This window comes from Electrophorus electricus, chromosome 8 (genome assembly GCF_041902795.1).
Source record: "Electrophorus electricus isolate QZ-2024a chromosome 8, ASM4190279v1, whole genome shotgun sequence".
In the NCBI taxonomy this organism is placed as follows: Eukaryota; Metazoa; Chordata; class Actinopteri; order Gymnotiformes; family Gymnotidae; genus Electrophorus; species Electrophorus electricus.
In genome coordinates this window covers 13,271,477-13,298,812 of record NC_137504.1, presented here as the reverse complement: position 1 = coordinate 13,298,812, position 27,336 = coordinate 13,271,477, and the positions used below count along the sequence as shown (strand labels likewise).

At 40.1% G+C, this 27,336-nt stretch overlaps 2 protein-coding genes across 4 annotated transcripts in view; one reads left to right on the top strand and one right to left on the bottom strand.

Annotated features, from left to right (window-relative positions):
- The window catches only part of ammecr1 (AMMECR nuclear protein 1), a 39,361-nt gene extending 33,637 nt beyond the window's left edge, over window positions 1–5,724 (top strand). For both annotated transcript variants that reach the window (XM_035527396.2, XM_081719308.1), the window contains one exon: window positions 18–5,724. In XM_035527396.2, the coding sequence (XP_035383289.1) occupies window positions 18–132 (115 nt within the window). In that variant the 3' untranslated portion in view covers window positions 133–5,724. The remainder of the gene's footprint in view (window positions 1–17) is intronic.
- A 230-nt stretch (window positions 5,725–5,954) lies between these two features.
- Window positions 5,955–27,022, bottom strand: tmem164 (transmembrane protein 164). 2 transcript variants are annotated; one of them, XR_014124905.1, is made up of 7 exons: window positions 25,300–27,022; window positions 18,429–18,478; window positions 14,807–14,873; window positions 9,680–9,758; window positions 8,189–8,289; window positions 7,231–7,664; window positions 5,955–7,120 (listed from the first exon to the last, which is right to left on the bottom strand). XR_014124905.1 is itself a non-coding variant. In XM_027018516.3 (6 exons), exons 1-6 carry the CDS (start codon window positions 25,735–25,737, stop codon window positions 7,458–7,460), a joined length of 942 nt encoding a protein of 313 aa, XP_026874317.2. In that variant the 5' UTR covers window positions 25,738–27,022; the 3' UTR covers window positions 5,955–7,457. The 2 variants fall into 2 exon arrangements, 1 of the variants encoding a protein (XP_026874317.2); XM_027018516.3 differs by having other exon boundaries at window positions 5,955–7,664.
- Between the last annotated feature and the right edge of the window lie 314 nt (window positions 27,023–27,336).

Genomic DNA, 27,336 nt, shown 5'->3' with positions numbered 1-27,336 from the left:
TTGTTCCTGCCTTTCAGGTACCGTAGCGAAAAGATGACCATGAGCTACGCGGAGTACATCGCCCATCGCCAGCACCACCACTACCAGAACGGCATCGGGCACCCTCTCCCCCCCTACAACCATTATTCCTGACAGCGAGCCGCATGACCAGTCACTGGACCTCTCCGCGGACCTCTTCCCGGGAGAGCCTGCCCCCTCGTGGTCTAGCTATCTCTACTACTGTACCATTTTATGATGATAGTTTCCGTTGCTATGCTAACAGTCTTCAAGATGGTGGCATGGCAGCGGGTGGTAAAGAAGCATCACGATTATGACGTGAAAAAAAAAATACAACTCCTTTATTTTCTCCTTTTTATCCTTTCTATTAATTTAGTTTTTGCAGCATATATATCGACCTATAACCCATTTTTAAATTCTTTTTTTAAATTAAAGCAAATAAAAAAGTAATACGTTTTTCCCCCCCTGCCAATTTTTTCCAACAATCCTAATCAGGTTTTTGAGTCTGTGGATGGAAATAAGTATTTAAGAGAGGCTTGTCTTGCTCTAGGATCTCGCTCTAAGTTTATGTACTTTGAGCTTTAAAACTGGCCGACACTACATGATTTCTGCCCTTGATACGATCACGTTGAGCTGGCAGTCGGCGGGGTTCTCCATACCTCGTCAGACACCGATGGCACAGATGCGCACAATGCTGGCTGCCCTTGCGGCAGGGGGAATCGGCAGCAGCGTGTGAGCTGGTGTAACTGGCACTGTTTTTCAACTCTGCATTGGCCATGAAAGCCAGAGCAGCAGCTGTTTTGGCTAAGCATTCGCTCAAATGCAGAATCCGTTTGACTCTCTCCCAGGCGGTCTTTCACACTAGGCCAGTTCATAAGCTAATGCTAGTAATCCATGAAAGGCCATTAGCTGAGTGTCCGTTAATTGCTCCCAGTTTTTGGCACAGCCAGGAAGGTCAGGTTCCTCCCAGTCTGAAAAAGTCAGGGGCAGAAGTCTTGCAGTGTTTGCTTGACCTTATTTTTCCAAGGCAGCTTTGTTTATTTATTTATTTTAAAAATCATTTCTCATTAGTTGCTTTTATGTCCGTAAATAATGTAGAAAACAGCAGAGTTTAAAGAATTTTCTCCTCTGTGAGTCCTCTGAAGGTTCCTCTTAACTGACTGTTGTGAGGGGTTATTTTTTGAAATTGTGTATTATTGTTGTGAGTTTAGGGTTGTCATACTGTGTGACTGAAGTTAGCCAAAGATGGACTAGCTTAAGACTGATTGCTTTTTCCCCTCTCTGTGTGGTGATAGATGTGCGTTGGTGTGTGTGCACAAAGTTGTCAGAAGAAACTGCTAGATAAAATTCTCTGGAAGCCACTGGAAAAGCCAAAATATTTTCCACAGTGCTAGGGAGAGCCACTCTTCACATTGGAGGTGTCGCATTTTTGTCATCACATTGAATTGAATTTAACAGTCCTTTTGTTTTGTTTTTTTTCTTTCTGTTGTATTTATGTTGTGTTGGGGGGGGGGGGGGGTCAGGGGCATGAAACAAATTGTGGAGTTGTTTGTTCCTGTTGGGAAGTGGATATTTCTCTTCATTTGATTGGTTCTGCAAGGGCTTACAAGTGTTGGTATGAGGTGCTTGAAGTTCTGACTTTTTGACTTCTTTGTCCAGTGTTTAAAGTTAAGTAGGGGGCAAATCCTCATCCTGCATCTGTAGAGACAACATGCGATGATTAGGCTGAATTGTCCATAGTGAAACCAGCAAAAAGATGGCATGCTTGAGGAGTTGGCATTTAGAGTTTGGGGCTAGTGGTCTGTCTGGTGCACACCTTCGATATTCCTTAACCTGTTTTGGGACACACAGAGTGGGAAACCTTTACAGGAGACTTAGTTCAAACAACAGGGACAAACTTAAAAATAGAAAAGAAAAAAAGCCATACTCTTTTTAATGCATGCTTTGTGAGGATGGTTACTTGGTTCCTTTTATTTTCCTTGTTCCTTTCCAAACCTGGGAACATGTTTAAATGGCAATCTTCACTCCTTGAGGCTGTTGTTGAGACTTGGGGACATGTGACTTAGTTGTGTGTTTTTATTATCCTGTGGAGGGAATCCGTTCCAGTGTTCACACTTGGGCCGTGTCCTGGTTGGTCTCTGCCACATTGTCCTCCTTGGCCTGAGCAATGTTTACATTCTGCATGCATCACAGGCTTGGCAGCGGTTGCCATGAAGAAGTCGGATTATAAATCCTCCCTTCGGGCACAAGTCCGCTGTTCTGGTGGCTGCATCATGACCACATGGTTACATGACCGTTTTGAATAATTGCATCTCCCAGCTCTGCCCTGAAGTGTTGGATGCGAGTTCCGTTTGAAACCATGTTTCCATAGTCTGGTCTCCATGTAGTATAGTTAGTGCGTCTTCTCATGTAGATTAGATAAAGATTAGATCTTTACTGAGAAAGTGGGTCAGAGGGCAAGGGGAGAGGTTTCTTCCACAAACATTTTTAGAACCGTTTCTTAAAAAAAATTGTTTGCTATAATCTATCCTAAAGATTTAGCCTGGGATGGTCTCGTTCCCTAAACAAGCACTCCTGATCTCAAAAGCAGCAGTGCAGGGCGAAGCTCTTGAGGGAAGTTTTGCCCACTGTCTCCTTTTTGGTATAGGGAAGGTTGACATGCTCTGACTCTATGAAGATTCTTTCTCTTCATTTTCATATGCAAAATGTTAAGGGCTTTCAGTGTTCCATCCACAGTCATCCTTGAAAGTTAAAGACAAAAACAACAAAAAATACCCACTTTCGTTTCAGTTGTGTTGCCTTAAAAATGGTTTGAAGTAGACGTGGACCAGCAAAACATTGCCCTGAACTTCTGAGCTGTCCGTGCTGTCATGGTGGAATCGGGACTGACATGTCTTCCTTCGTCTCACACCATCGCGTGACAATTTTTAAATTAATTATTTTTTGTTTTCTTGTCTGTCAGAGAGGCACTTGGCAGTTTACCTGACTTTTACCTGACTGTCAAGTTTAAGGCACCTCCTTTTTAGAGGCCCTTGTGTGGCCCAGCTGTGACTATTTCATGTATGATCGCTCACAATATGTTACGGAGGACACACAAAAAAACCCAAAACAACCCACCCTGACACCATGTTACAGCACTGACACGTGCAAATGTCCTAAACTGAGCGAGTTCTATACCGTGTATTGCAGAAGCTGCTCTTACTTACGTTCTGCCCTTTGGCTGAATGCTCAGGCCTCCGTTTTCTGGTCCACAGTCAGAAACAGCACAAACTGACTTTTTTTTTTTCTTTCTTCTTTCTTTCTGCTGCAAAACCAAGTCTTTTGCATACATGAAGGAACTAATGTATACACATCTGCAATACATTTGTTGCATGTATGTATAGAAGACCTCCTGTTGAACCATGGCATGCACGTTTCTCTAGAGACTACATACAAGAGGGGGGAAAAAAGACAATATAAAATGGTGCTACTGGACCTCATTGATGGGGGTGGTCGCAGTTAAATGTGACTGGTCATGCGGACTCATTGATCATATCAGACTTATTCTTATCCTTGATATATGCAGATCTGTTTTACAGGTGTTCGTTTTCGTTGTTCCTACCAGTGTAACAAATTGAAAATCTCCTGCAGGTTTGAAAGGACAAGGAGTCACAAGTCTAATCCCATCCTTCCCTCATGGCCTGGGGGAACCGGGCATACGCTTCTCACCCCAGCTGTTGTACAGTTGACAGCTAGGACAGAAGTGCACACTTGCTTTATATTTGGGCTGGGTGTCCCACCCTTGAGGCTCCCACTACTCCCCTTTACATCTGTTCTGTAACGCAGGTATTTATGGTTGTGGTTTCTGGCATTCTGTACTAGTGCTATCTTAATCAACCCCGTTAGTCGTCTCTTAAATGTGGCCAAAATGGAAAGGGAAAGAAAGAGCTTTTATTAGTGGTCTGTAAATGCCCAACACATTTTGGGTGTTTTGACAGATGCCACGTGTAACATGGGCAAACGGGCTCTCAACCACAGTGGAGTCGAGTTTTCACAAAAGCTTAGCCGAAGAAAACTCATTCCAGTATGGGTGTTGCCATAAAGTGAGCTCCACATGCTGCTGATCTCATAGTACTGTCAGGCCCAGCCAAACCTTTGCCACACTTCGTAGAGTCAGAAGTGCGCAGGGGCGTTCTCATAAATTCCTGCTCAAGTTGTGATATCTGTCTGTATATTGATATACTTGAAGGCTTGTCCGAGTGTCAGTCCACTTTAAAAATGCACTTTGGGGACATAGGTTAGCTTGTAAGATCCCTTCATTTGGAAAAAGATGAGTTGCAAGTATGCCGTTGGTGGCTGTCTCATTGTCCGCCACACATTCTGCCCCTATGCAGACTATATTCCCTCGTCTGTCTGTCACCGACACAACTGAGATCAAGTGTTGGGAATCAACAAGCAATTCAGTCCGAGCAGAGACTTTTGGTTTTAACACACATGCAAAGGTTTAGTTGCCACTGCGCTCTCATCCCGTACTTGTGTGGAAACATGTAGGCCCCTGTTACCTTTTGTGTGTTCGACTGAACCAAAGATGCCTCCAGCCATGTACAAATGCTGCTCTTCAGACCTGCCTCCCTGTCCTTCCAAAAAACACCCCTGCAAGAGAAATGTCTGTGTTCATTTTTTTTTTTTTTTTTTTTTTTAAAAACTGTTTCTAACTTTGTTTTGGGGTTTTAGCAACCTAAGTTCAATGAATTTTCATTGTAGCTGTCTGATACCTTATTAGGTGTCAATGACTGTAATACTAGGTTGCACCTTTTTGTTTTTTCATTATTTTATTATTATTATTTTGTGTTTAATGAAAACCCCATAGCGTGCCTCTTAGATTCATGGGTTTCTTAATGTGTTTTTTCCTAAGACCAGCAGTTCAGCAGTTATACTTTATATAAAGATGCGTTGATCCTTATTTTTAAATGCCATTTAAAAAAAGCCTCTTTTCTTTACTCTGGACCCAGTAGCAGCACTGGTATACAATCGCACTGATAGATAAAGAAAAAAAAAGTATAATAATAATAAATGACATGAATAAGAACTACAATAAACTTGTGTTTGAAACATTTTGTAAGAAAATACACTTAAAAGAAAAAAGTAAACAAAATGACTGTTTTTGTACATCAAAGTTGATTCTTTTCAAAAAAAAAATATTTTGGATCTAGTTTCTAAATTATTTTAGTGGTTTTCTATGTTCTGGAACTTTGAGCTGAGTTTTGGATGTGCAACACACTGATTGACCATTTGTGCAGCATCAGCACAGTGAGCTCCGGGGTTGCCTGGTGTAGCCCCTCACCCACCGTTTTCCTTTTGTTTCTATTTTGGGTTTGGATTCCTTATGCTTTAGTAACTTGAAATTGTTGAAATATAACGACCTTGGGAAAAAAAAGACCTCCCCCTGTAGAACTAGACCCTTCTTCCTATTGAATTTGCTGTTAAGTGTGATGAGACTTGAAATGGGCATTTATTAAGACTACAATAGTATGGCTCCAAAAAAAGAGAAACAAACCAACAAATAAATAAATAATTTAAAAAAACTAGAAAAATCACAAAATCAACAAAAAATGTGTGTGGGGGGATCTTATACATAGATGGGTTATCAGTGGGTATGTGAGCTATGGCTGTGGCGATGATAATGTAGTTTTAAACATTGTTATTACCTTTTAAATCATTTATCCAATAAAAATTCTGAAAGAACAGTGTTATGGTTCATTGTGGTGTATGTCAAACTAAATATGGATTTGAAGATTTTAATTGCTTTTAAAGTCTCTCCTTAGTGAATAATAATTAGAACATATCCATAAAATCATGCAGCATTTATAGACCATAAGTAATATTTACCACATTTACATCACATACAGAACTGGAGAATGTTTATCCAGCAGGATGTTTTCATGAATTATTACTTATTTGACACATCAAAGGAAATGTAAGGACAACTATGTGAAGAGCTTTATTTTAACATATACAGTACATACATAATCAAAGATATGTACAAAAATGCATTTCATAAAAGTCCCATTCAGTCAATTTCAGTATTTCATCTCAATATCCAGACAATTGTACACCTTGGGGACAAGACCATCTGGATTCTGCTAGTACCCATTGAGATTCAGTGCCTGGAATCAGCATGACTGTTTATCACACTCTATGCACCACAGATACACTGATCTGTCAGTTGGTGAAAACCTACATGGTACCTTTTTCCAAATAAATCCCCAAGCAGATGTAACCTGTTTGTAAATCAGGAAATGCCTCCTTTCCTTTACTGTGAAGATGACAACTTAGACACTTGACGGCTAGATAAAAAATAGCAGATATAAAGGAAATGAACGTTTTGGCTCTTTACATAGTTCTCTGAAAGATGACTGTTTTCACAGTTAAAAAAATCCATTACAATGAATCTATTTACTAAGTTACAATATGCAGGGTGTGACAACTGAATATTTCACCCAATTACTGTTCCTTCAATGTATGTGCACTGAGGGTGTTGCTTTAAAATTAGAAAAAGGAAATGACAACCTAGCTACACTATTACAAGAATACTATAATACTTACAATTACAGTGTGTGCCTGAAAGGTTGCCCCAGCATGACAAAAAACAAAAATGGAAAAACCCACTTTCTCCTAAAAATGTACATGGATCACAGCTACATCTGAAAAACCCTTGACTTAGAACATCAATTATAACACACACTTACCCATCTCACCAGTATAACTCCATTCTCTTATGTCAATAGAGGAAGTGTGAATCATGTGACTCATATGATTTAGTAGTAACAAAGAGGAGCTCTGCTCAGTCATCCTGAAAGCTGAGTATTTACATGCCAGGTAGACAGCAGAAGGTTTGACAGAACGCAAATCTCTGACACAAATTACAATATCATCGCATAGATGCTTTCTACATGTTAACCATGACAGCACAAACTGAACGTCTTTAAGTACGAACACGTAAAAATGGCAACATTCTCAGCTAATGGCCGAAAAGCAGGCCTCCAGAAGAATACAGTGTAGATGAGAATGTAGGAGCAGCTGTTCAGTTGGCGGGTAGGGTGTTCCAATTAACCATGAAATATCTTGGTTGGCCCCCACATTTCTGTTAAATGAATGTAACCAAAAAAGGCAACATGAGAAGAAAACAAATTAACTCGCACAGAAAGAATCAAGACAAGTTTCACACAGTTAATGACTCAACAAAAAACTGACCTGTTCTTGCAGTTCAATGTAACACTGACCTATAGCCCCTCCTAGAGTAAATGGGAGCCTTCACTGACACATTTGTCAGAACGACAAACACAGAAAAACAAATCATCAACAACAACAAAAGAAGAAAAAAAAACAAAAAACAAAAAACACAGGAGGTGCATGAGAAACAATGAGCTCAAAGTTCAGGACGTTGCCAGGGGAGAAGGTGCGTGTGTCCCCTGGGCTCGTCAGTCCACTTTCTTGCTGCGCAGGTGCGCTGCGTCCAGCAGGTGGCGCAGGGCAGGCACCATGTGGTGCGAGAGCACGGTCAGCGCTTTGCCGTGCACCAGTGTGAGCAGGGTCTGGTGACCTGTGGCCCACACCCGGTACCAGGGCCCGTAGAAGGGGTCTGACACGGCCGGGCACAGCATGTTGTTCAGATTTACTTCCGTCACCTGGGTGGGGCAAACGAACATGTGAGGACGCTGCCTGATGCCATGGCGACGACATGATATAATAGACTGTGTGTGGGATGGGCCATCTGCTACACTGGAATGTGTGAATATGCAGTGGCACGCAAATGAGACACTGGTTTGGAGAGCACATGAGTGTGATAAGAGATGCAGGCCAAATTACACACTACAGTACAATTACTTGTATATTGAATATTGAAATGTCAATATTCAGATAAAATATTTTTATCTTTGAGTTTTACCTTCAGGGCCAATTATATGAAACAAGACTTTATTGAAAATAAGTAGAAATGTACAAATCTCCAGAGAACAATTATATACATTTTGTAGGAAGGCAATCACATATATAGACAAGAATTGTCAGAAATATAGCTAACTCTAAACCCAAACACGGTGCCCAGCCCCCTGTATCCGCACATAAGAGGGAGAAACAGAGAGAGAGAGAGAGAGAGAGAGAGAGAGAGAGGAGTGTGGGTGTGTGTGTGTTTGTGCGCGTGGTGTGTTACCATTCCCAGGCCTTGCAGAAACACAAAATGGTAGAGGAAGAGGATGCCTGTAGATAACAATGCCCACCACATGTCACTCAATGGCTCTGGTTTGTACACACCTAAAAGCAGGTAAGAAAAATATTAATACACATCTCCCACCTATCTGTGCATATAAAATATAATAAGGATTCCTATGTAGCCAGAGATGATTGCAAAGAATGAAGCTGTGAATTCTTTCTGAACATAACACAACACCATTCAGGTAATGGGGAGTACAGCATTGCACTAATATAGCACTTCTAAACTCAACAAGAAGTGTGTATGCGCTAGCTGCTAACATTAGCCATTATTCTCTTTGCATAGACACCTGTAACAGGCAGAGGGCACTGCACTCTAGTCGAGTCAATTGACTTCATGACTGAGGCACTCAGCAGCACGTGTGTGTGTGTTCGCCCCACCGACAGAGCAATGAATGGACACATTGTGCACGTGTGCGTATCTGCATATGGACAAGTCGACTAAAAGCAGTTAACACTGCATTTATACACCAGGGCTCCTTGTCATGAGGAGCGCTCAATCTTCAGCCCCCCATATCTCTTCCTCACAGTGCACATCACCCCTCCCCTCTCTTTCTTTCTTTGTCTTTCCTTCCTTCCAACCCAACCACCCCCCTCCCCCCTTGCTGTTGCATGTCCAGGGCATTCCTCCTCAGGGACCTGGCGTGCACATCCCTGCATGCACACACAAGGCTGTGAGCAAAGTAGAGACTCCTGCCTCGTCTCAAAGCAGAACAAGCCACCCTGCTCATACAGGACCTCTGCTCATTTGACCCGTTTTAACTGTTGCCCATACATTTCTGACATACAACGACAGCATGATCTGATTGGTAATGCAGGACAATATAACAATTTGACTCACTGACCCTATATGACTAGAATGTCTGGGTCTATGTAAAGCCCCAGTTTCTAAAAATGCCTCAGACCATGTGCTTTCCAAGCTTAAGCAACTAACAGCTAGCTCACATGTCCGCCAAGCCTGTTGTAGCCAATGAACAGTAGCGAATCATCCCTTTCAGTGCATGCTCTCTTTCCCAATTCACCCCCCACCCCACCCCATGAAACCATGTTACCTATCATTTCGATCACACCATGCCACACTGAAGACTGGGCTTGGTCGTAATAGCCACAAACCAACACTAGATGGCAGGCTAGCATCATCCTGGTTTATGTCTTTTCCTTCCTTTTTTTGGTTTTACCTGAGCCCTCCCACTGAGCACGTCCTTGTGCTCAAACCATTTCCTTTAACATATATGTGTAAGCAACCTAGCACAGGAGTTGACTTGAATGGTTTTACTTGGCCTGTGAACAGAGGCCTTAACAGGGTTGCAAACAGGACAGTGTGGTATGTGTGCATGTGCAGGTGTTGGCTCCTGACTCCCTGACTCCCACCCAGCAGTTGGCTCCCACCCAGCAGTCACATGGACATGGGCAGTGTGTCGGTCCTGCTCACCTCCTTTTCGGAACAGGTAGACGGGCACCAGGTAGAGCATGGAGTGCTGGATGTAGTAGATCTCCTTCTCAAAGGGGAGCTGTGAATGACCAGACCCAACAGCTCTTCAATGGGCATTTGATTTGACAAGTACAGTTTTTACAAAGGCTGTTGCATGGGGACTTCAGTCCTTTTCAGCTCAACAACAGAAAATTTTGGCCCGGTTTCCCAAAAGCATTGCATTAAGATGATCTTGAGTGATCAAAGCAATACCATGATATTACTATTAAGAAAATAATAAAAATAACTACTATTGAGAAAATAATAAAATCTTACAATCCTATAACCTAAATCAAAATAACACTGCCATTAGACATTGCAATTGTTATGAACATATTACTCATTTTAGACATACTATTAATGTCTTTCATATTTGTTAGTATCACATCAGGATATATCAGATTGGTACTGCTAAATGTTAAGCTCTTCTCCCAAAAGCACCACCAAAAGCATACCAATCTGTGATCTGTGAAACAGGGAGGAGTGGGAGATAGGGGGTGGGTGGCGTGTTGCTTGTGTCTGTCTTCAAACCATGCCTGCACTGTGAAGATGAAGGCTTAAAACTAGAAGTGCCCATGAATAACACTCACAAAACACCCACCTACTAATATAAAAACACACACACACACACACACACACACACACACACACACACAGCTTTCACTACAAATTGAACATTTTTACAAATGGACTACATTGTTCATCTGTTCATACCCATACTTTACTGTGAGACACTAGAGGCAGTCCTCCCTACTCCCTGTGCTACCAAATATCCTCCATGGCTCTGCATGTACAGCAGAAGCTACAGTCTAGCCCTTTCAAGAAGATGAATCAAAGCTGGTCTTTTTTCAGTGCTCACATACATACATTTGAGTATCTGGAGTGTCTACCAGCCCACAAACAAACTTTATGTTTTGTTTTTGAGACATTAAGGGTTATTTACATTGGTTATGTCAATGGTGTGATGTGGTGCCAACTTCATATGTGAGATATAAGAACTAAAGCAGCACAAATTAAAAATTCAACTGCACGAACTACTGAGACCAGCTTGGTTTAAATCGAAGACATATGGGGTGCCAACTTAATTCAGAACATTACAAACATGACTTATTTTGCACATCACTATATGGTAATATCTGATAAAATGTATTTAAACCTTACAGCTTTAAACACACCTAGCCTATACTATTTATCCATTAGTTTCAATAGATTTAATCTCTGGCAGAACACCATCTAAAAACAGAATCAAAAAACTTCAGGCAGTTCAACACAGTTTTAGTAGCAAATTGAAATTGGCTTATAGTTGGTACGTTAAGAAAACGACAGAAAAGAAAAGTGTATTTACAGGGATTTTTGCCTGAAAAAAAGTCTCATTTAAATATCCTTAACACACTCAAAATTTTGGAAGTTCCAAATTTTAAGTCTGTTAAGGATATTTAAAAGAAACACTTTTTTCACTACTTGACTGCTATAGATTGTGCTGTTTGCTTCTGCACATCCATAGTCCATCCAAAAACCCCAAAAACCTTAATTTGAATGACCTCCAAAAGGAGGACACATCAGGTCTCCTGATGCAGAATATTTCAAATGACTGATGGCTGACTGATGATAGTCTATCAATGTCAGGTCATTGGGACAAGGGCTTAAAGGTCGCAGACAGAGGTTGGCATGAGTGCACTTTTACCTCAGAACGCTGGCCTGTTGAGATCACAGCCATGCATTGCTGATAGCTAAAAGCTCTTTCCACAAGCTCTCTTGGAAATAGTGGCCCATCTCTTGGTTGCCAGTGAGAGAGTAGATTAGTGAGTGCCTGTTCTCCTTCTCCCTTCAATACTCGGAAAGCTCATAAGATGGCTTAATAGTCTGCTGCCCGACAGGAAATTACCTATGAGTTTTGCTTCCCAAATAAGAATATACCATTTTCAGTGACGTAGAATGTCTGTGGTGTGTGCTATCGGAAACATAATGGCTAGTACCACAAGCAGATGTGAATGAAGTGTGAAGATATGCCTGCTGTCACTATGGCTGTGAGCATAGTATGGTGTCACCATCTAGCCCAGCGGCCCTGAGGCATGGCTAGTACACCCTCCATGTTCCACAGGTGGACATCTGTGATTAGGAGGTCTGCAAATAATCTATTATATAAGCCAAGGATTTATGTACATAAATGGATTCTTTTTCTCAACATTTACTGCTTACCATCAATGCTAACAAAGTGGTGGTGATGGGAGTGGGGTGGGAATGCTCTCCACCAAGCCCCCATTCCAGTAACAACTGCCATTTCACACCTCTGTGAATAAAGAGAAAATCTAAAATCCTAATCTACATTTAAATGTACTGCATAATCATGCTTGCACTTACTTGTTAGGCAAAGTAGTTAAATGACTGAGTAGTTTGTAAGTTTCAAATCCAAGGGCCTGTATATTTTGTATACAAAATGCTATAGGATGCTATAGGATACATTTCTATAGTGCACATATCTATCAAAGTCTCACATTATTTCAGCAAGGTCAGCTAATTCCATCTATATATCTTAGCAAAGCATACCTACAATAGTTTGTCTTACAGAAACTTTGTACATGACATTTTCCTTTCTGGATAACAGCTAGCCTGCACCACTTTTGTTTCAACTGTAGCTGCATTTTGAGGATTATGAAGAGGTGTGAACTGCAGAAGTGTTACTCACTTTTTGCACTGCACACCACTGGTAAAAATAAATAAATAAATAAATAAAATGGGTTTTTTGGGGTTTTTTTTAGAACCAACTGCGTTTCATCACTTAATGATGCCATATTGATCATTGTAATGCAGAATGTTCACACTCATATTCATGTTTTTTGTGTCAAAGAAGAAATAAAGTCAAAATCCAATTTAGGCAACTGCACCTATAACACAAACATTGTGGGCGAGGAAAAAAAAAAAGGGGGGGGGGGAAGCCTTGGGAAGACAAATGCAAGCAAGGTCATTGAAATCAGCAGCAGGCAGACAGGAAATCATTTGGGCATATTGCCACCCACAAATAGGCATGTCCATCCTCAGTTTTAATTAAGTGAGAGTGGAGGTGGACAGCCATGAAGATGAAGCCAGGACACTACAGCTCGTACTGAGCAGTTGTGTAAACTACGTGTGTAATATTTTGATTGCACAAACATTGTCTGTGACTCAATTAATCAAGCTCATTGTGCAACCATACCGGATTTGAATTTTCTATGCATCATGCAAAGCATGTTTCTTTCAGACCATTTCTATTTCTACTGTGTAGCAGCTCAACTGAGCAAAACATTTCTTGACAGTTCAAACAAAAATAAATAAATTAAACAAACAAACAAACAAAAAACAAAAACAAACAAACAAAACAAAAACAAACAAAACCTCCACACACACACACACAACCAACAAACCACGCCCCTATACTCACAGGAAGAAAGTCATTTAGAATGTGTATGTTATCTGACTGCAGCATAGTACTGATAATGGCCATAGATCAATCAGTAAGAGAAAACATCCACAGAACAGCTGTCCATCGCAGAGGAAATGGTTTTTCCTTCTTTCACTAACATGATGTTCCATTAGTGGATAAGAATGGGTTGACTGACTTCCTTTTGAGGCGTTTTTCTTCAAGTTTGTTCCTTGCTTAGATCTAGAGTAATACTTTATGCTCCCTTCCTAAGAACCAAATTCAGACTCAGATTTTTATAAAAGCCACCTTATCCTTCAATTTGACCAAGGAAGCAAGCCTGCAAAAGTTTCCTTGTAAATGTACAGTATTTACAATGTTAGAAATGTAAGATAACAGAGACCTGGGCCACCCTGCCACCACCCCAGGTGCAAAAGCCTTGAGGTGGGTCTATCTGCGAAAGCCTTCTTCCCTCTTCCTGTCCCAGTCCCATTGTGTATTGCCTTAGACCTGTATTCCGTTTCTTTTGGCTTTGTCTCTGAATGGACCATTCGTTTGGTCACAAAGAAGCAGGTGGTCCTCTATCCCAGCAGGCTTGATTGAGGGGCTAAACCAAAGAAAGTCCCCTTCCCCCATCTCCTCCAACATTTGTTTTTGTTTACCTCCTCTAGCTCAGGTAACAGCTCTACCTGGCTGCCGGCATTAGCGTCCAGGAAGAAACCTAAGTGCGAGTGATTGTAAGCTTCAGAAAGCACACAAAACAGAAAAAGCTCTGGCAAAAACAGGAAGGGGGTCTCTGGAGTGCCAAAATTAATCAATCAATCTCTATCAGTGCCCCAAGGACACCCTCCCCCCACCCCGCCTTTTTTAAAGAAACCTTGTTTGCAAATGCTACATTGAAGCAATTTAAATAGCACAGGCCAGGAAACTGACAGTCTCGACCAAGACTTCGGTGTAAATGAGTATGACTACAGGCATAGACCTGTTCTTTCGATGCACATTCCCTCCAGTAAATAAGGCCTTAGTACGAAATCACTGGCACAGTTTAATTGTTGGCTATGTGACAGAGCCCATCAAACAAACCTACATGTATCAGTGGCTGCTGTGCAATACATAGTAATTCCATAAATGTGCGCTAATAAATAGGGGGGGCGGGGGTTCTGTGAAGCCAAGCCAGCTGTGCGGCTAATTCAAACATACATTTGGACTCCTGGCAAGAATTTTGACTTTTCTACTGGCAGGAGAACAAAGCACATGTTTTAGGTCACATAGGTTTTCGAGTAAATATTGGTGCATTGGTCTCTGCCAGTGAACGATGGCCAGCTTTGCCAAATTAACTTCTGCAACATCCATGTTTGCAGTGTCCATACGAATGGGCGAGCCATTAGAGTGCTCTAACTCCAAAGTGGCAGCACTTCACTGAAACCTTAACGGATCTGATTGGGATACATAATGAACGGCCATTGGTATTACGCAGTCAACTGCTCCTAGAAGGAAGTTTGGAAGGATTCAGTTTAGGCTGAAAGAAGCCTGGGCAAAGCTTTTAAAGCAACTTTATAGTGGGATAGTGTATAATAATATAATATGAATTCTAATGTTTATGTATGTGCATGCATATGTGCTATTGATAAACCTATTTCAACATCTCATATCAGGCACCAAAAAATGTAAATAAATCTTTTAGCACTTACTAATCTTGTGTTAACCACTGGGAAGAGCAGGGCCAATAGAGCTCCATTCAGCATGTGGACCTGAAGCCTGAGAGAGAGAGGGAGATGGAGAGATAATACACAATTTTCAGTTTTACTGCCGCACTGGAAAGAGTAGCATTGCCACTAAACAAGCAACCTTGTTTTCATTGCAGTGTCTTCTGCAATGGTTTAGAATACATGCTAGACATTGTGAGATTAAATGCTTTGAATCTTTCTTGTTTTAGACATGCTATAATGCGAGGAGTTATAGAAGGATGCGGGGACGAGTCGCGTGGAACATAAAAATATGTTTTATCGCACATATCACATACACGTCATAACACAGACTAATGGGGTTAAACACCAACAACACAAACGCGTAAACGACAGACTTTTATATATGTATGATAATGACGCAATGAGGAGCAGGTGTGAGACACAGGGAAGGCGTGGCCACATTGACGAACACACACACACACACTCACGAGGAGATGTTCGTGGAGGGGCCATATCATGAGACATGCACTAATAAAAATAACTGGAAGGACATGACACAATTTGTTGAAGTGGCAGAGTATCTAGCACGTTCCAAAAGTCAAATTCTTCAAAATAAGAGCAATGCTGCTTTGGTTTCATTGTTATTTATGAACGCTTTGCAATGTGTATGTATGTATGTGTGTGTACATTATATATAGATAGAGAAACAGATGGAGATAGAAAGTTTTTGGACCGCAATACCGTTTCGAAACAATGCCAAGGCCTATTTTGGTCAACCATTGCCAAACAGAACCACAGTGCCTGGTGAAAATAGTGTCCAACACAAACGTCTGATGTCATCGTTTACAGTCCTTGCTCTGTAAACTGAGCCATTAGGCTGACATCACAAATGAGTAAGCATAGTTGAGGCATTACCATTGGCATATGATACTTGTGTTGAGCAACATCAATCTACCACTACTTATCTCTTACAGCTCCACTGGGAGGCCATACTGCTCCCAAACTGGAAATCTATTTGGCGTTAAATGTAGCTTATATATAAATTCCATTTCAGAGATCTCACCCAAACAACTAGCCAAACCAAATAGCATTACTACTACTTCCCTACAAGTTTCAACATACAACCAATACCAATACTTAGTTCAATTAAAATTTTTTGCCAGGAAAATTTTACTAAAATTAAGTTGCCCATGTGTTCTTGTATGTTTAATTCTTTGATTTAAAGCACAATCTGTTTTGAAAGTCCTGCATCGAAAGAAATTAACATGAATAGACATTTTTACACTCCCAGTTTTAGGCATAAAATTGTTACTTTTTTAAACCTCTCAATTACATTAGATTAGACAATGACAACACAAATTGTCATGGAAACAGTCCATTTGAACCTAAACCTTTTCATTTTTGCTCATGGAGCAAAATATCTCAAAATCTCTAGAGCTGGACCAACTCTTCTGTGTGAATCACCCATGAATTTGTCCACGTGGGTTTAGATCTGGCTTTCTGAGAGAGCCCACAAGGATGTAGCTGGCATTCAGCTCAGGCATATGCCAATGGTCCAGGTCCATGGCCACCTCTTGGAACGAGGGCCAGAAGTGAGCACAGGGGGTGAGCACCTTTGTGTGCAAAGGCGGCTGGGCTGTCACCGGGCAGGCAGCCTCCCCAGACAGCGGAGCCTGCCCACAGGCATCTGTTCAATCACAAGCCCCTGCTTCCCACGCAAGGCAGCAAGCTGGTTAATAGTTTGTTGAATGATCAAGTGTTGTAATGATCAAATTTATAACATTTTTCAATACTTTTGACACTGGTAGCAACTGCTATTTCTGTGATATGCCCAAGTTTACAGCTGTGTTAAATTTGCCATATGCCATCAAGCTCTTTTCATCAAACATTAGTCAGAAGAAGAGCACATGCCTCAGATTACAATGCTTACCTTGCCCCACCCCCCGTGAACACAAACTCAACAACAACAAACAGCAATCTGAACAGCTTTGACATGTGTGTCTACCTTTATTGCTCTAGTGGCAGCGCCTACTCCTTTAAAGCCTGATCTCAGATCAGCATCTTTGTGTTGAGCTCTGTCCTTAAATCACCTAGAGCCACACAGTGCTTACTGATTCTTGACCTGCTTCCTTTAGGGGAGTGCTCAGGGAACTCTGCTAGGCCTTGAGGCTACAGTGAAGTCAGTGGACTACAGGGGATTCAGCAAAGTCTCACACGAGGCAATACCACTCAGCATGGTCTCATGCCTATGACGCCTCACCCTCCCTAGAGGAATCTCTCGCTGCTGTGTCTCATGCCAAGCACAGCAAAGGAAAATTAACAGGGACTTAACAAGCTACCGCTTCTCTGCTGAGAATGTCCCAATACGTATCACATGGTTATGTTTTTAATTCAAATCACCAGAGGAAGTGCACAATGCAGCTTTTTTATAAGGTGTGACATTTCACATGGGTGTGCCAACTGTTCTTCATTATTTATTGTGCAATGTTTTTTTTTCAGGAAGCTTTGATCTAATTACACTGGGAAAGGAGATTTAAAAAAAACTACATTTACAAGAGGGAAACCCTCTTAAATATGGAATTAGTTGTGCCTTTAGAGAAGTAGCAAAATAGAATGAGAGAGAAAGAGCGAGAGAGTGAAAGACAAACAGAGAGCAAGATATTCTTAAGAGGGTAAAAGAACAAACAATCATCATAAACAACTTACATCTTTAGAGCTTCACTCAAATGACACTAATGATATTCCTGAGGGAACTGTGATGAAAACCATCGATTGCTTCTTTCAGCTCAGACTAAAAGTGCTTTGTAATGGAACTGCAAGTACACAAACACTTCCCATCACCATCAGACCAGGCCTGGTAAGCTAGCTCCATTTCCTTAGTGCCTGTGAACTGTTCCAGGCAGAACTAATGAAATGTGCATTCTCGCAAATAGCATGGAACTGTCTCAGACTGCCACCCACTGCTTCCCTGACAAGCAAGCGCACTTCTAGTTAAGGAGACTTAACCCCTAATCTATTTAACATGTGCCGCCAGTCCAATCTTAAATTAGTCTCAGTGGAACTCCCACATTAACTCCACCCAGAGGCTCTCTACCTTGGGTGATAACTCAGACAGGTGACTGGACATTTTGCTGTTTAGAGTTGTGCCAATCTTACAATCCTTCCACCTGATGAGTGGATGACAATGCTTTGTTTGTAGTTAATTTCTTGCTTTCTAAGGTAGTACATTTCAGCCATACCTATGCATCAGCAGGAGATGTGGTACAACAGGAACACCCTATACCATCGTAGTTGAGACCTACTCCTGAATCTATATACCAGAACCCTCATTTCATGAGAATCTGCTACAAAGCACCCTTGTATTAAAAGGGCTATTAAAAAAAAATCATTATTATTATATTATTCACATTTACAGCATTTTGAAGACACTCCTTTTCCAGAGCAACTTACACATTTAACAGTAGGACACTCTGTGTGCTCCCTAGGAATCAAACCGATTACCCCGGTCTAGCTGGGTGCCCTATTATGTGAGCTAACAGGCTGAGGGGCGGGCAGATGGGCAGGCAGACATTTACTTTGAGCTGGTAAATGCAAAATGAGTTTAAAATACTCAAAAAAGACTCACCTAAAGATGACCATGGCTGTTTTTCCAGGTGGACATGCCAGCAGGAAGATCTATTGTGTTGGACAAAACGAAGACAGAAAGGATTTACTTGACAATCCTGAATTCCAATAGAAGTATATTCAGTTTAATTTTGAGTGCATATACAGAAACAGAAAAATGGCAAGCAAAATAATATATAATAATGGAGCAAATACAAGTCTTCATGGAGGTCCACAACAGACAGGTCAGAATCTCTTTTCAAAAATGAGTTATGGTTTACTTCATAGTATCTAATGAAATCAATGCCTATCCAGTGCAAAAATAATGCAAGTAATCTAGGTATAGTACTACAACACAGAGCTGAAGTCACTTGGAACATCATATGCCAGCCCTATTTGAGAATCAGTGGGCAGTCAGTAAAACCATTTTTCTTGGCATTGAAATCACATAATTAGCCAGGTCACTCAAGCACATTGTCCCCTTGTAATTCATGCAGACGGAAAATGGGCGGAGCACCTAGAGAATGTTAAGTCAAAAGTGGATGACTTTGTTCTTGATTTGTCTGACAGCAGGTTAAGTGAAGGGGAAAATGTATATGAAAAATGCTGATACATTGTCAAAGACACTGAAGGTTACTCTCCATGATACGGTGCAAATACTGCACCAGGGAACTTGGCGGTTGCTGTGTCAACACACTGGTCCAGCAGCTAGTAATCTTTAGACAGTAATAGGCACTGACCTTCATGGGGGATTGTTTAATGGCAAACAACAATACAACCTCAAAGTTGCTTGCATCTTGTCAGTTAAAGGACTGTACATGTTAGGGGATACTGGTAAAAAAACAAAAAATAAAACCAACCACACACAAAAAACACCCAAACAACACAACAGCCAAAATCCCTACACACCCACACCCCAACTCACTTTTCTTCCATCTTTAAGAAAAAAAAAAACCCCTTGAAACTAGTATAACTGGATTTTCCAGTCCTACCCATTCAGTACTTGACTTGCTTCCCTGTAGGCTACATTTTCTGAGCCTCATTACTTGGAAATAGACAATGATGCACAGATATAAAGGCAGAGAGAGCAAAGCACTTGATTACATCAGTCTCATTTCCACTTCCACTTTACATTTCCACCAGATTATGAAAAAAGAAAAAGAGAAGAGAAAAAAAATCTAAAAACAGGATGACCAAAGTACCACGCCCTCTCAATGGGTCACTCTCTGGCCTGAGAGATTAAGATGATTGAAATTCACTGACAAGTGGCAGCGATTGGAACTAATGCTGGTAGTTTTGTGTTTAGTTTGTAATGATTTTTAGATATTTTTCAACAAGGGAGTCTCAAAAGCTCACCAGTGATATAAAATGATTTTCAAATGTTAAATGTTAATGTGATATGATCTGTACAGTCAGTTCTCAAAGTTATACACTCCCTTAGACTGAATGCACCAGGAAGGAAATGACAGCTAGCCTCTCAATGGAAGGGTTATGAAACGGTTGCTCTGCTGTGTTTGAAAAATGAAAGCTCTGCTTGATTCCAAGCAATATTGAGACAAATTTGTCTTTATAGCAACATTCCTTGGGACATGCCATGACATGCATGAATTTATGTAGGAAATCTGACTGGAGCACTCATTTATATGGCAACCATTTGATGTTTGCCCTTCATTATTTTCTTTTTGCCCGGAGTTACATTTGGATTGTACAAGTGACCTGAAACAAAACAAATCTATGAACTATGGTATGATATCAGGACAAAACATCACTTACACTATAGCTAACAGTATTTGCCACAAGGAAAGAAGATACAATGTCATTCCGTCTAGGATACACAATGCTATGGAGCTAGGATGTAAATGAGCAGTAATCTTTGAAGCAGAACATTTCTGGCTAGCGTTTGTGTTTGCTATTGAGTAGGGTATATTAGAAAACAAAAGCTTTAAGGCCAGGATGGTGTGACAACAGACTATAACATGAGAAGCGCCTGTCAATAATTAAAAGCAGTGCAGCTCTTAACACAAAAGTTTTTGAAAAGCAGTCTGTGTGAAGCAACAAAAAGATGAACCGTCATATACCAGAGTTGCAGTGCTCATAATGTTATTTTATTTATTATTTACTAGTGTGTGATGGTAAACTGTTTACTATGATTTGCTGATTACATGAAAGGCACTATATAAGTGTAACTTCATTTATTAATTCGCATAACCTCCATGATTAGCAAAGTTATGGAAGTAAAAATCCAATTCTGGAATTTTAAAATCAATCAATTACAATACTCAAGTGTACACACTCATTTTGTAGCCAAAATAAAATTCTCTGGCTGTTTTTCAATATAACAATCCATAAAAATGATGTCCTCAGTCTACTTCCAGCATGGGTCTGCTCATTGACAGAGCAGTGTGTAGCAAAGGTGAACAGATCTGTGACTTAGAGGAGCTAAGGTGGGAGGCACATTTATTATAGCTAATGTCAGCTGTGCAGCATCTAGAAGTGGCAGGATCTAAAAAAAAATTCATATCTAAATTGTGGTGAAATGGAAGACTTCACAGTTTACTGAATAAGGAATTGAATAACATTATTTTGATTTCAGTGAATTGCAACTGCTAACTGCATTTAGTAATGCAGTACAGCAAATGTGGCACTTATGTGACTTGTGTATGCAGTATTTTATTGTAAAAAGGTGAACATGTTGCTAAACACCTGAAATTTAAATTTATATGCCATCTTCTAGAGTAGGGTGAGGTTTTGTTGGGCAAAAATTAAAATTTTACATCTTGGCCAGACTGTAAGGTTTGTTTAGTATTCTACCAGCCCTCCACCCTAAAGCTTAAGTAAAATTTGGACTGCCCACAACTCACCTCAAGATCAAAACCCAGCTTGTTGAGGACTGGGAGCCAAGCAAACATCATGACTCTGGGAAGTCTGCCATTCATTCATGTACACATTATGAGGTACTCAAATATTCATCACTGTATCAAGATTTCAGTGCAGGTGCCATCACATAGGGCAAGAGTGTACATTCCAGTTCTCAAGGACCTGAGCCAATCCAGGTCTGTACCAGTTCCTCATATGTGCTAAATATTGGAGTGTGGCACAGCTCTTAATTACCTCAACAAGATGAAACAGAACAAATGCCCAGTCAGGGTAAGAGTCTTTGAGGAATGCACTGAGAACGTTTGACAGAGATACACCACAGGCATACCAAATTTGGTATGTAGTGAGGCTGATGCAACAAAAGATCAGTATAAAACTTCAGTATTATTACTACAGTAATTACACAGTGATAAGGCAAATGTCTTAATACATACTTGCTCCTCGCATGAGGGCAATTAAGGAAGACTCATGCCATAACAATTATGGTCAAATATAATCAAAACTCCTAATGACATCTGAACAAACTGTAGTCTCTATCTTCTACCCAGCAAAAATAACCAGGGATTGTTAAAGATCAAGAGCATGACAGAAAGTGAATGACTGAGTGGAAAGAGAAAGCAAGAGAGTGTGGGTGAGTGAGAGTGGGAGACAGGTAATGTAAATTAAACTCACATCAGTAATATTTATTTTTTAATTATTACATGTTCAGGATACCAGACATCATGCATCATCCACAGGATTCAGGCTCTGACATAGGTACTTTGTATTTACATGCAATACAAGAAATACTTGTCCAGTCAGGTATTTGAACTATGATTCAGCAAATTTAATAAATACCAGATGTAATGTGCCATGAAATATGAAAACAAATGTCACGCCAGTTTAATTTTAAGCGCCATTAGGAAAGCCAAGACAGAAGTTTCCCCAGATGCATGACACACAGTAGGTGTCTTTATATGCCACTGATGAAGAGTAGCGCCACATTTTCACCTGAACTGGTGAATGATGATGTACTTCTCTTGATATGGAAAAGCCCATAAACCTTGACCTTAAAAGGAACGGTTGATATATATCAGGAAATGCATATATGATATTGGCATGTTCAGTGGGCAAGTCATTCATATAGGCCATGTTTGGAAATGCTTCTATGCGCTTTCTCTCATTTATGAGGTGACTAAGCAGCAACAGAGCTCACATAGGAAAATGTTCTTTCAGCCAAGGACCATCGGTGTTCCCCCATCCCAAGGTGGCGCAGGGCCAATGCCACTCTGGAGTGAAACTGCACCTGTGTGCTGCGCATCCGCCTCTGGTACGCTGCCCCTGTACCACTGCAGACTGATGTCAAGATGGGGCACAAAACAAACCTGATTCTGAGGTAAACCACCAATGAAAAATGTAGGCGTTAACAGAAATGAGTGAAACGTGCTGGGAGTGCTGTGAAGCTTCACTCACTTTGCCACAATACAACCTATTAAGTGAATCATTATTGGCTACATTCAGCAATTGCAGGAATTGAATGCTTAAAAAAAAAAAAAAAAAAGAAGAAGAAGTTTAAATTAGCCTGTTCATTGTGATGAGCATTATGGGAAACCTCCCCATCCAATGGATTAACTTGGTATAGAGGCAACTGATTACAGCAGTGATTTAAATTCAGTTGATTGAAATTTATTTTCCTTTAGTTTGTATCAATAAACACCAAAATACATGCCTAACAAGTGCTTTGGCACAAGCTTATTCATTTACTTCTTATTATGTGGCATAAACATATGACCAATTTGCTGTCAGCTGATGTTCCAGTTTGTTTCATTTCCATATGCCCTAGCTTTCTTTTCAAAGATGAAAATCTACCAACTAACAGTCTTCCAACGTTATTCATATGTAGGCCATTTATTAGTCAGCAACATTCTGTTTATATGGCTTATTATATCTGTTCATGCACCCTAGCATGTGAAGAATCATTGCCTTGGCATGGAGGGAAAAAAAAAAAAAAAAAAAAAAAAGTCCTACTACAATTCATGAAATATAGATCCAGATTTGAACAGTTCCATGACAATTTTGATTACTGCCCCACTGATGAATGCTGTGTTTCTTTCCAGATAACACTACACAGTGTGTATTCAACAGTTGAGATGTTCTAACAGCAACAAACAAATGTTAAAATGGAAGAGAGAACTTGTAAGAAACTGCTATTAACGATGGTTATCTTTTGACATAGAACATGTTAGAGGTTTTTTTTTAATGCAGGTAGCTGTACAGTTTATGAACTTTGTAAATGATTACAAAAAAATTATGGTCAACTATTAACCTATACAGTCTAACCTAAACAAATAGAAAAACATTTTAAACCAAACATCACATAACTTGTAATAATTTGACTGTAGCCAAAGATTAGTGTGTATCCAGATGAGTATTCTGTCCATAGCTATTCAGAACTTGAATATTTAATGTCCTTATGGTAACATTTACATGACCATGCACAAAAATGTATTAATGCACGGGAAATGGTCACTCAGTGGCATACACAGAATGCTAGCCTATCAACTCATCTTGCTTGCTTGACTTTCAGAAGGCATGAAATTAATAGGCAATACTAAAAACAAAGTACATAAACTCTTGGCTGCATACTGTGTTTGAACAACTTAGATTTATCTCCCTTATCACTCACTTGGATCTTTACTGTATAAATATAATATTGACCTTCAGGGTGACATCAAAATCAGTCCTTTTGACAAAAAGTATAATATTAGAGTACAACCTTACACTTATAAACAAAGTGATAAGTGATGAGGCTGAACTGTTTCCCATTGCTGTGTATATATTTGTTTACAGACTGGACTACAGGCAAGCCTCTGTACCACACCATATGGAATGCAGAACTGTTTAGATACAACTCTTCACCGTCCTTGCTTTGAGATCATCATCATCATCTTTTTTTCTCTTTTTAAAAAAAAAATACATATAACATATTATTCAATACAAGATACAAATTTGGAGGCCAGAGCTTGACCCTTGTATAGGAGACAGCAGATATACAAAAGTACAATTGTTTTTGGCTGGTGCTGTACCTACACTAGAACAGTATTTAATCAGGATTTTGAAGCTTCTAGCACCACTGTTTGGAGGATAACTGATTAGGAAGATGCATGCATTCATATTTGTAGATCACAAACAGAAATCCTTTAAATGACAAATCTATTTCACATAGAACAGTAAAATGTTGACAAATAGACCATTTCCTCTTCTGTTTCTTTCAAGAGATGGCAGACATAGTTGTGCCACTCACAATTAATAATACTTCTCTAAAATAATACAACGCAATATAACTTACATTTCCACCTACATACTTGATGTAGTATTATGCATATTTTGCCTCACACCAACAGATAACCAAATTTAACTATGAATGTACAGATGTCTTTTTGTTCTTTGTCATCTTCAAATTAGAATGACAAGATCAGGTAAAATAAAAAAGGTACTTTTTTTTTTTTTTTAAATCACGCTAAGAGTGACCTTAGAAATATTTATTTCACTGAGATGTTCTTATGGAAGGATACTTCACAACTTTCAAAAGTTTCTTCATTTAATTTAACGCCGAGTTCCTGAGAAAGCTGCTGCAAGACATGTTATATTGCAAGCTATTGCAAGACATGTTATACAAAGAAAACTGGACTGAATTGTTCAACAAGTGGTATATTGGTACTTTTGAGCACTGATCTTACAACAAAAACAATGGCGATTTCATTTAGATAATTTGGAGTGTTTTGTTCACAAATACTCATACAAAATGTCAGGGGGGTGATTTGGGAATGGAACTCAAGTGTACCTAATAAGTCTTAGTTTTAAGCTCAGAACTGCCTGCCCTACAAGTGGTTCATGCCAGCTATGTTAAAATATGCAGTATTCTAGAGCTTTTTCTTAGAACACCCAGCTCAAATATTCATGAATTGTGTATTTTGTTACACGGACAGCCCCTTTTTAAAGGGAGAAATATTTTATTTTAAATATAGGACACCTACCTGTACCATGGTGACAACATGACAGGGATTCAGAAGGTAGATCACCGTCTTGGTAGCAAACTTGAACCCAACCTCGACGCCAAATGTCATGCACAGTGCCACAAGCAACAAGTTCTTCCCCATACTATCCTCTCTATGCCTCCGTCCAGCTTTCACCGCTTCCTTGCATTCTTTTGAAATGTTTATTTTCCTGAGTGCCAAGACAACCTCCACGATAGATATTAAAATAATGACGAACGTTTCACATATTCGTTGATGTGGAGTAATAAAGGCAGCACATTCGGGGCCTCCGTTGCCCTCAAACTTGGGGTCCACCCCGCCATACACCCAGTCCAGCAAACTGTAGATATTATATCGAGACATGTTCCTCTTCTCGTATTGGAAAAGGTAAGAACAAGACGGAATAAAGGACAATACACTGACTTCTTGTCGAAACATGAACTGCAATGTTTCGCCCTAACGAAAATGTCTTCAAAGCGAGTATACAAATATAACAGGTGATTAAAGAGTGCAAGCTAAATCTTTCGGCTTTAACAATTTTGAAAAGTAACGGTCAACTGAATTTAGCGAGCAATCTTAATAACGCCCTGATGGGATGTCCTTGCGCGTACAATTCCAAAATGATGTTGAGCAGCAGACGAGCCGAAATCATCGACATCCACTGATTTCTATCTCATCAGTTATTTAAGTGATGTAAGCACGAACTTCATTTATGATATACCAACATAAAGCGCCTTATCATTTCATCAATAAATATGAACAAGACAAACCAAAGACCGTATATCTTTAACTTAGGTAATAAAAATTAGAAGTGATAAAATAGCAGACAAATCACAACTAAAAACATTAGCTAGCTAGGTTGGATAACTAGATAAATCGCTAGATAGGTCCCTAAACGTTAGTTGTTGAGGAGAAAGATGTACACCAGCATCGAATCTTTACAGGTAAAAAAAAATAAATAAAAAATCTCAATCCAGTCCTTTAAAAATTTCTTACGGGCTGTTAGAACTACCCTTACAGATGCTAAGGTCCCCTTACTCTATTCAACAGCTACCCGGCTGAGGTACCTAGCCTTTGGAACATTTCTGGGCAAGCACCCAAAACCATGAAGAACAACACATAGCTATCTAACCTAGCGATCAAATGAAATACAAGAGACTTGCTGATTGAGCTGCAGCGTACCGTGCTAAAATTGTTAGCTAGCTAGGTACCTAGCGTCAGAAACCTGCCGAAATGTCTTAATACGTTCCCAAGTACATGTGCTCCGCAGCTTTTCACGTTGCCCAGTTCACCAGAGGCCCCTTCCCTCCGTCAAAATCTGCCCACCACAACACGATTTCGTTACGGTCAGTTCCCCCAAAATCCATTTTTATTTGTATACTGGTGTATACAACAGCTTCCTGGATTGGATGAGACGAGTGTAACGATTCCGCCCTTTCTGCAAGCATTAGCTGTTAACTCATTCATTGCTGTACGTCACGATGGACTTTGTTTAGAAAGAAAAAGGCTACCTTTAATTTAGACAAAATCATACTCTCTAACACCCTTGAACAGACTTCACTATTCGCGCGCAGAATAAGCAATGTAAAGTTATTTCTGGAATACAAAATTATTCTTTTAGCCTTCCAGGCAGCATTCTCACAAGACAAATCTTGGACATCAAAACAACATAAATATTTTTCATATCTTGACTGTTTCCTCCTTCCCTCAATACGCGGTTTGCTTAGGTGTTCCCTGGTATGTGCGCTAGAAAAAATAACGCGACCTCTTGTGGTGAATTGAATTTGCCTTTTACACGAGAAATAGGTGTGGCCAGAATTATTTTCCGTTTATTTGTTATTGTCTAGGCTTCCAAGTCACAGCTGCCATAATTCTACCAGCAATTTGATGTACAGAGTAAATATACTGGACCACGTTTATACTAACTTCCACTGTGCATACAAGACAGCACCCATATACAGACCAACCGCTTAAATGTGCAAAAATGGTTCTGAAGCATATAAGGGCCTGGCCTGACAGGCTACATCAGCAAGTGCA

Excerpts from the sequence above, each read along its gene's own strand:
- tmem164 (XM_027018516.3), bottom strand. The coding sequence starts at position 25,737 with ATGTTTCGACAAGAAGTCAGTGTATTGTCCTTTATTCCGTCTTGTTCT. Across the intron at positions 14,874-18,428 it reads ACAGCCATGGTCATCTTTAG|GCTTCAGGTCCACATGCTGA; the intron begins GTGAGTCTTTTT and ends TCTCTCTCTCAG. Across the intron at positions 8,290-9,679 it reads CTACCTGTTCCGAAAAGGAG|GTGTGTACAAACCAGAGCCA; the intron begins GTGAGCAGGACC and ends ACCTGCTTTTAG.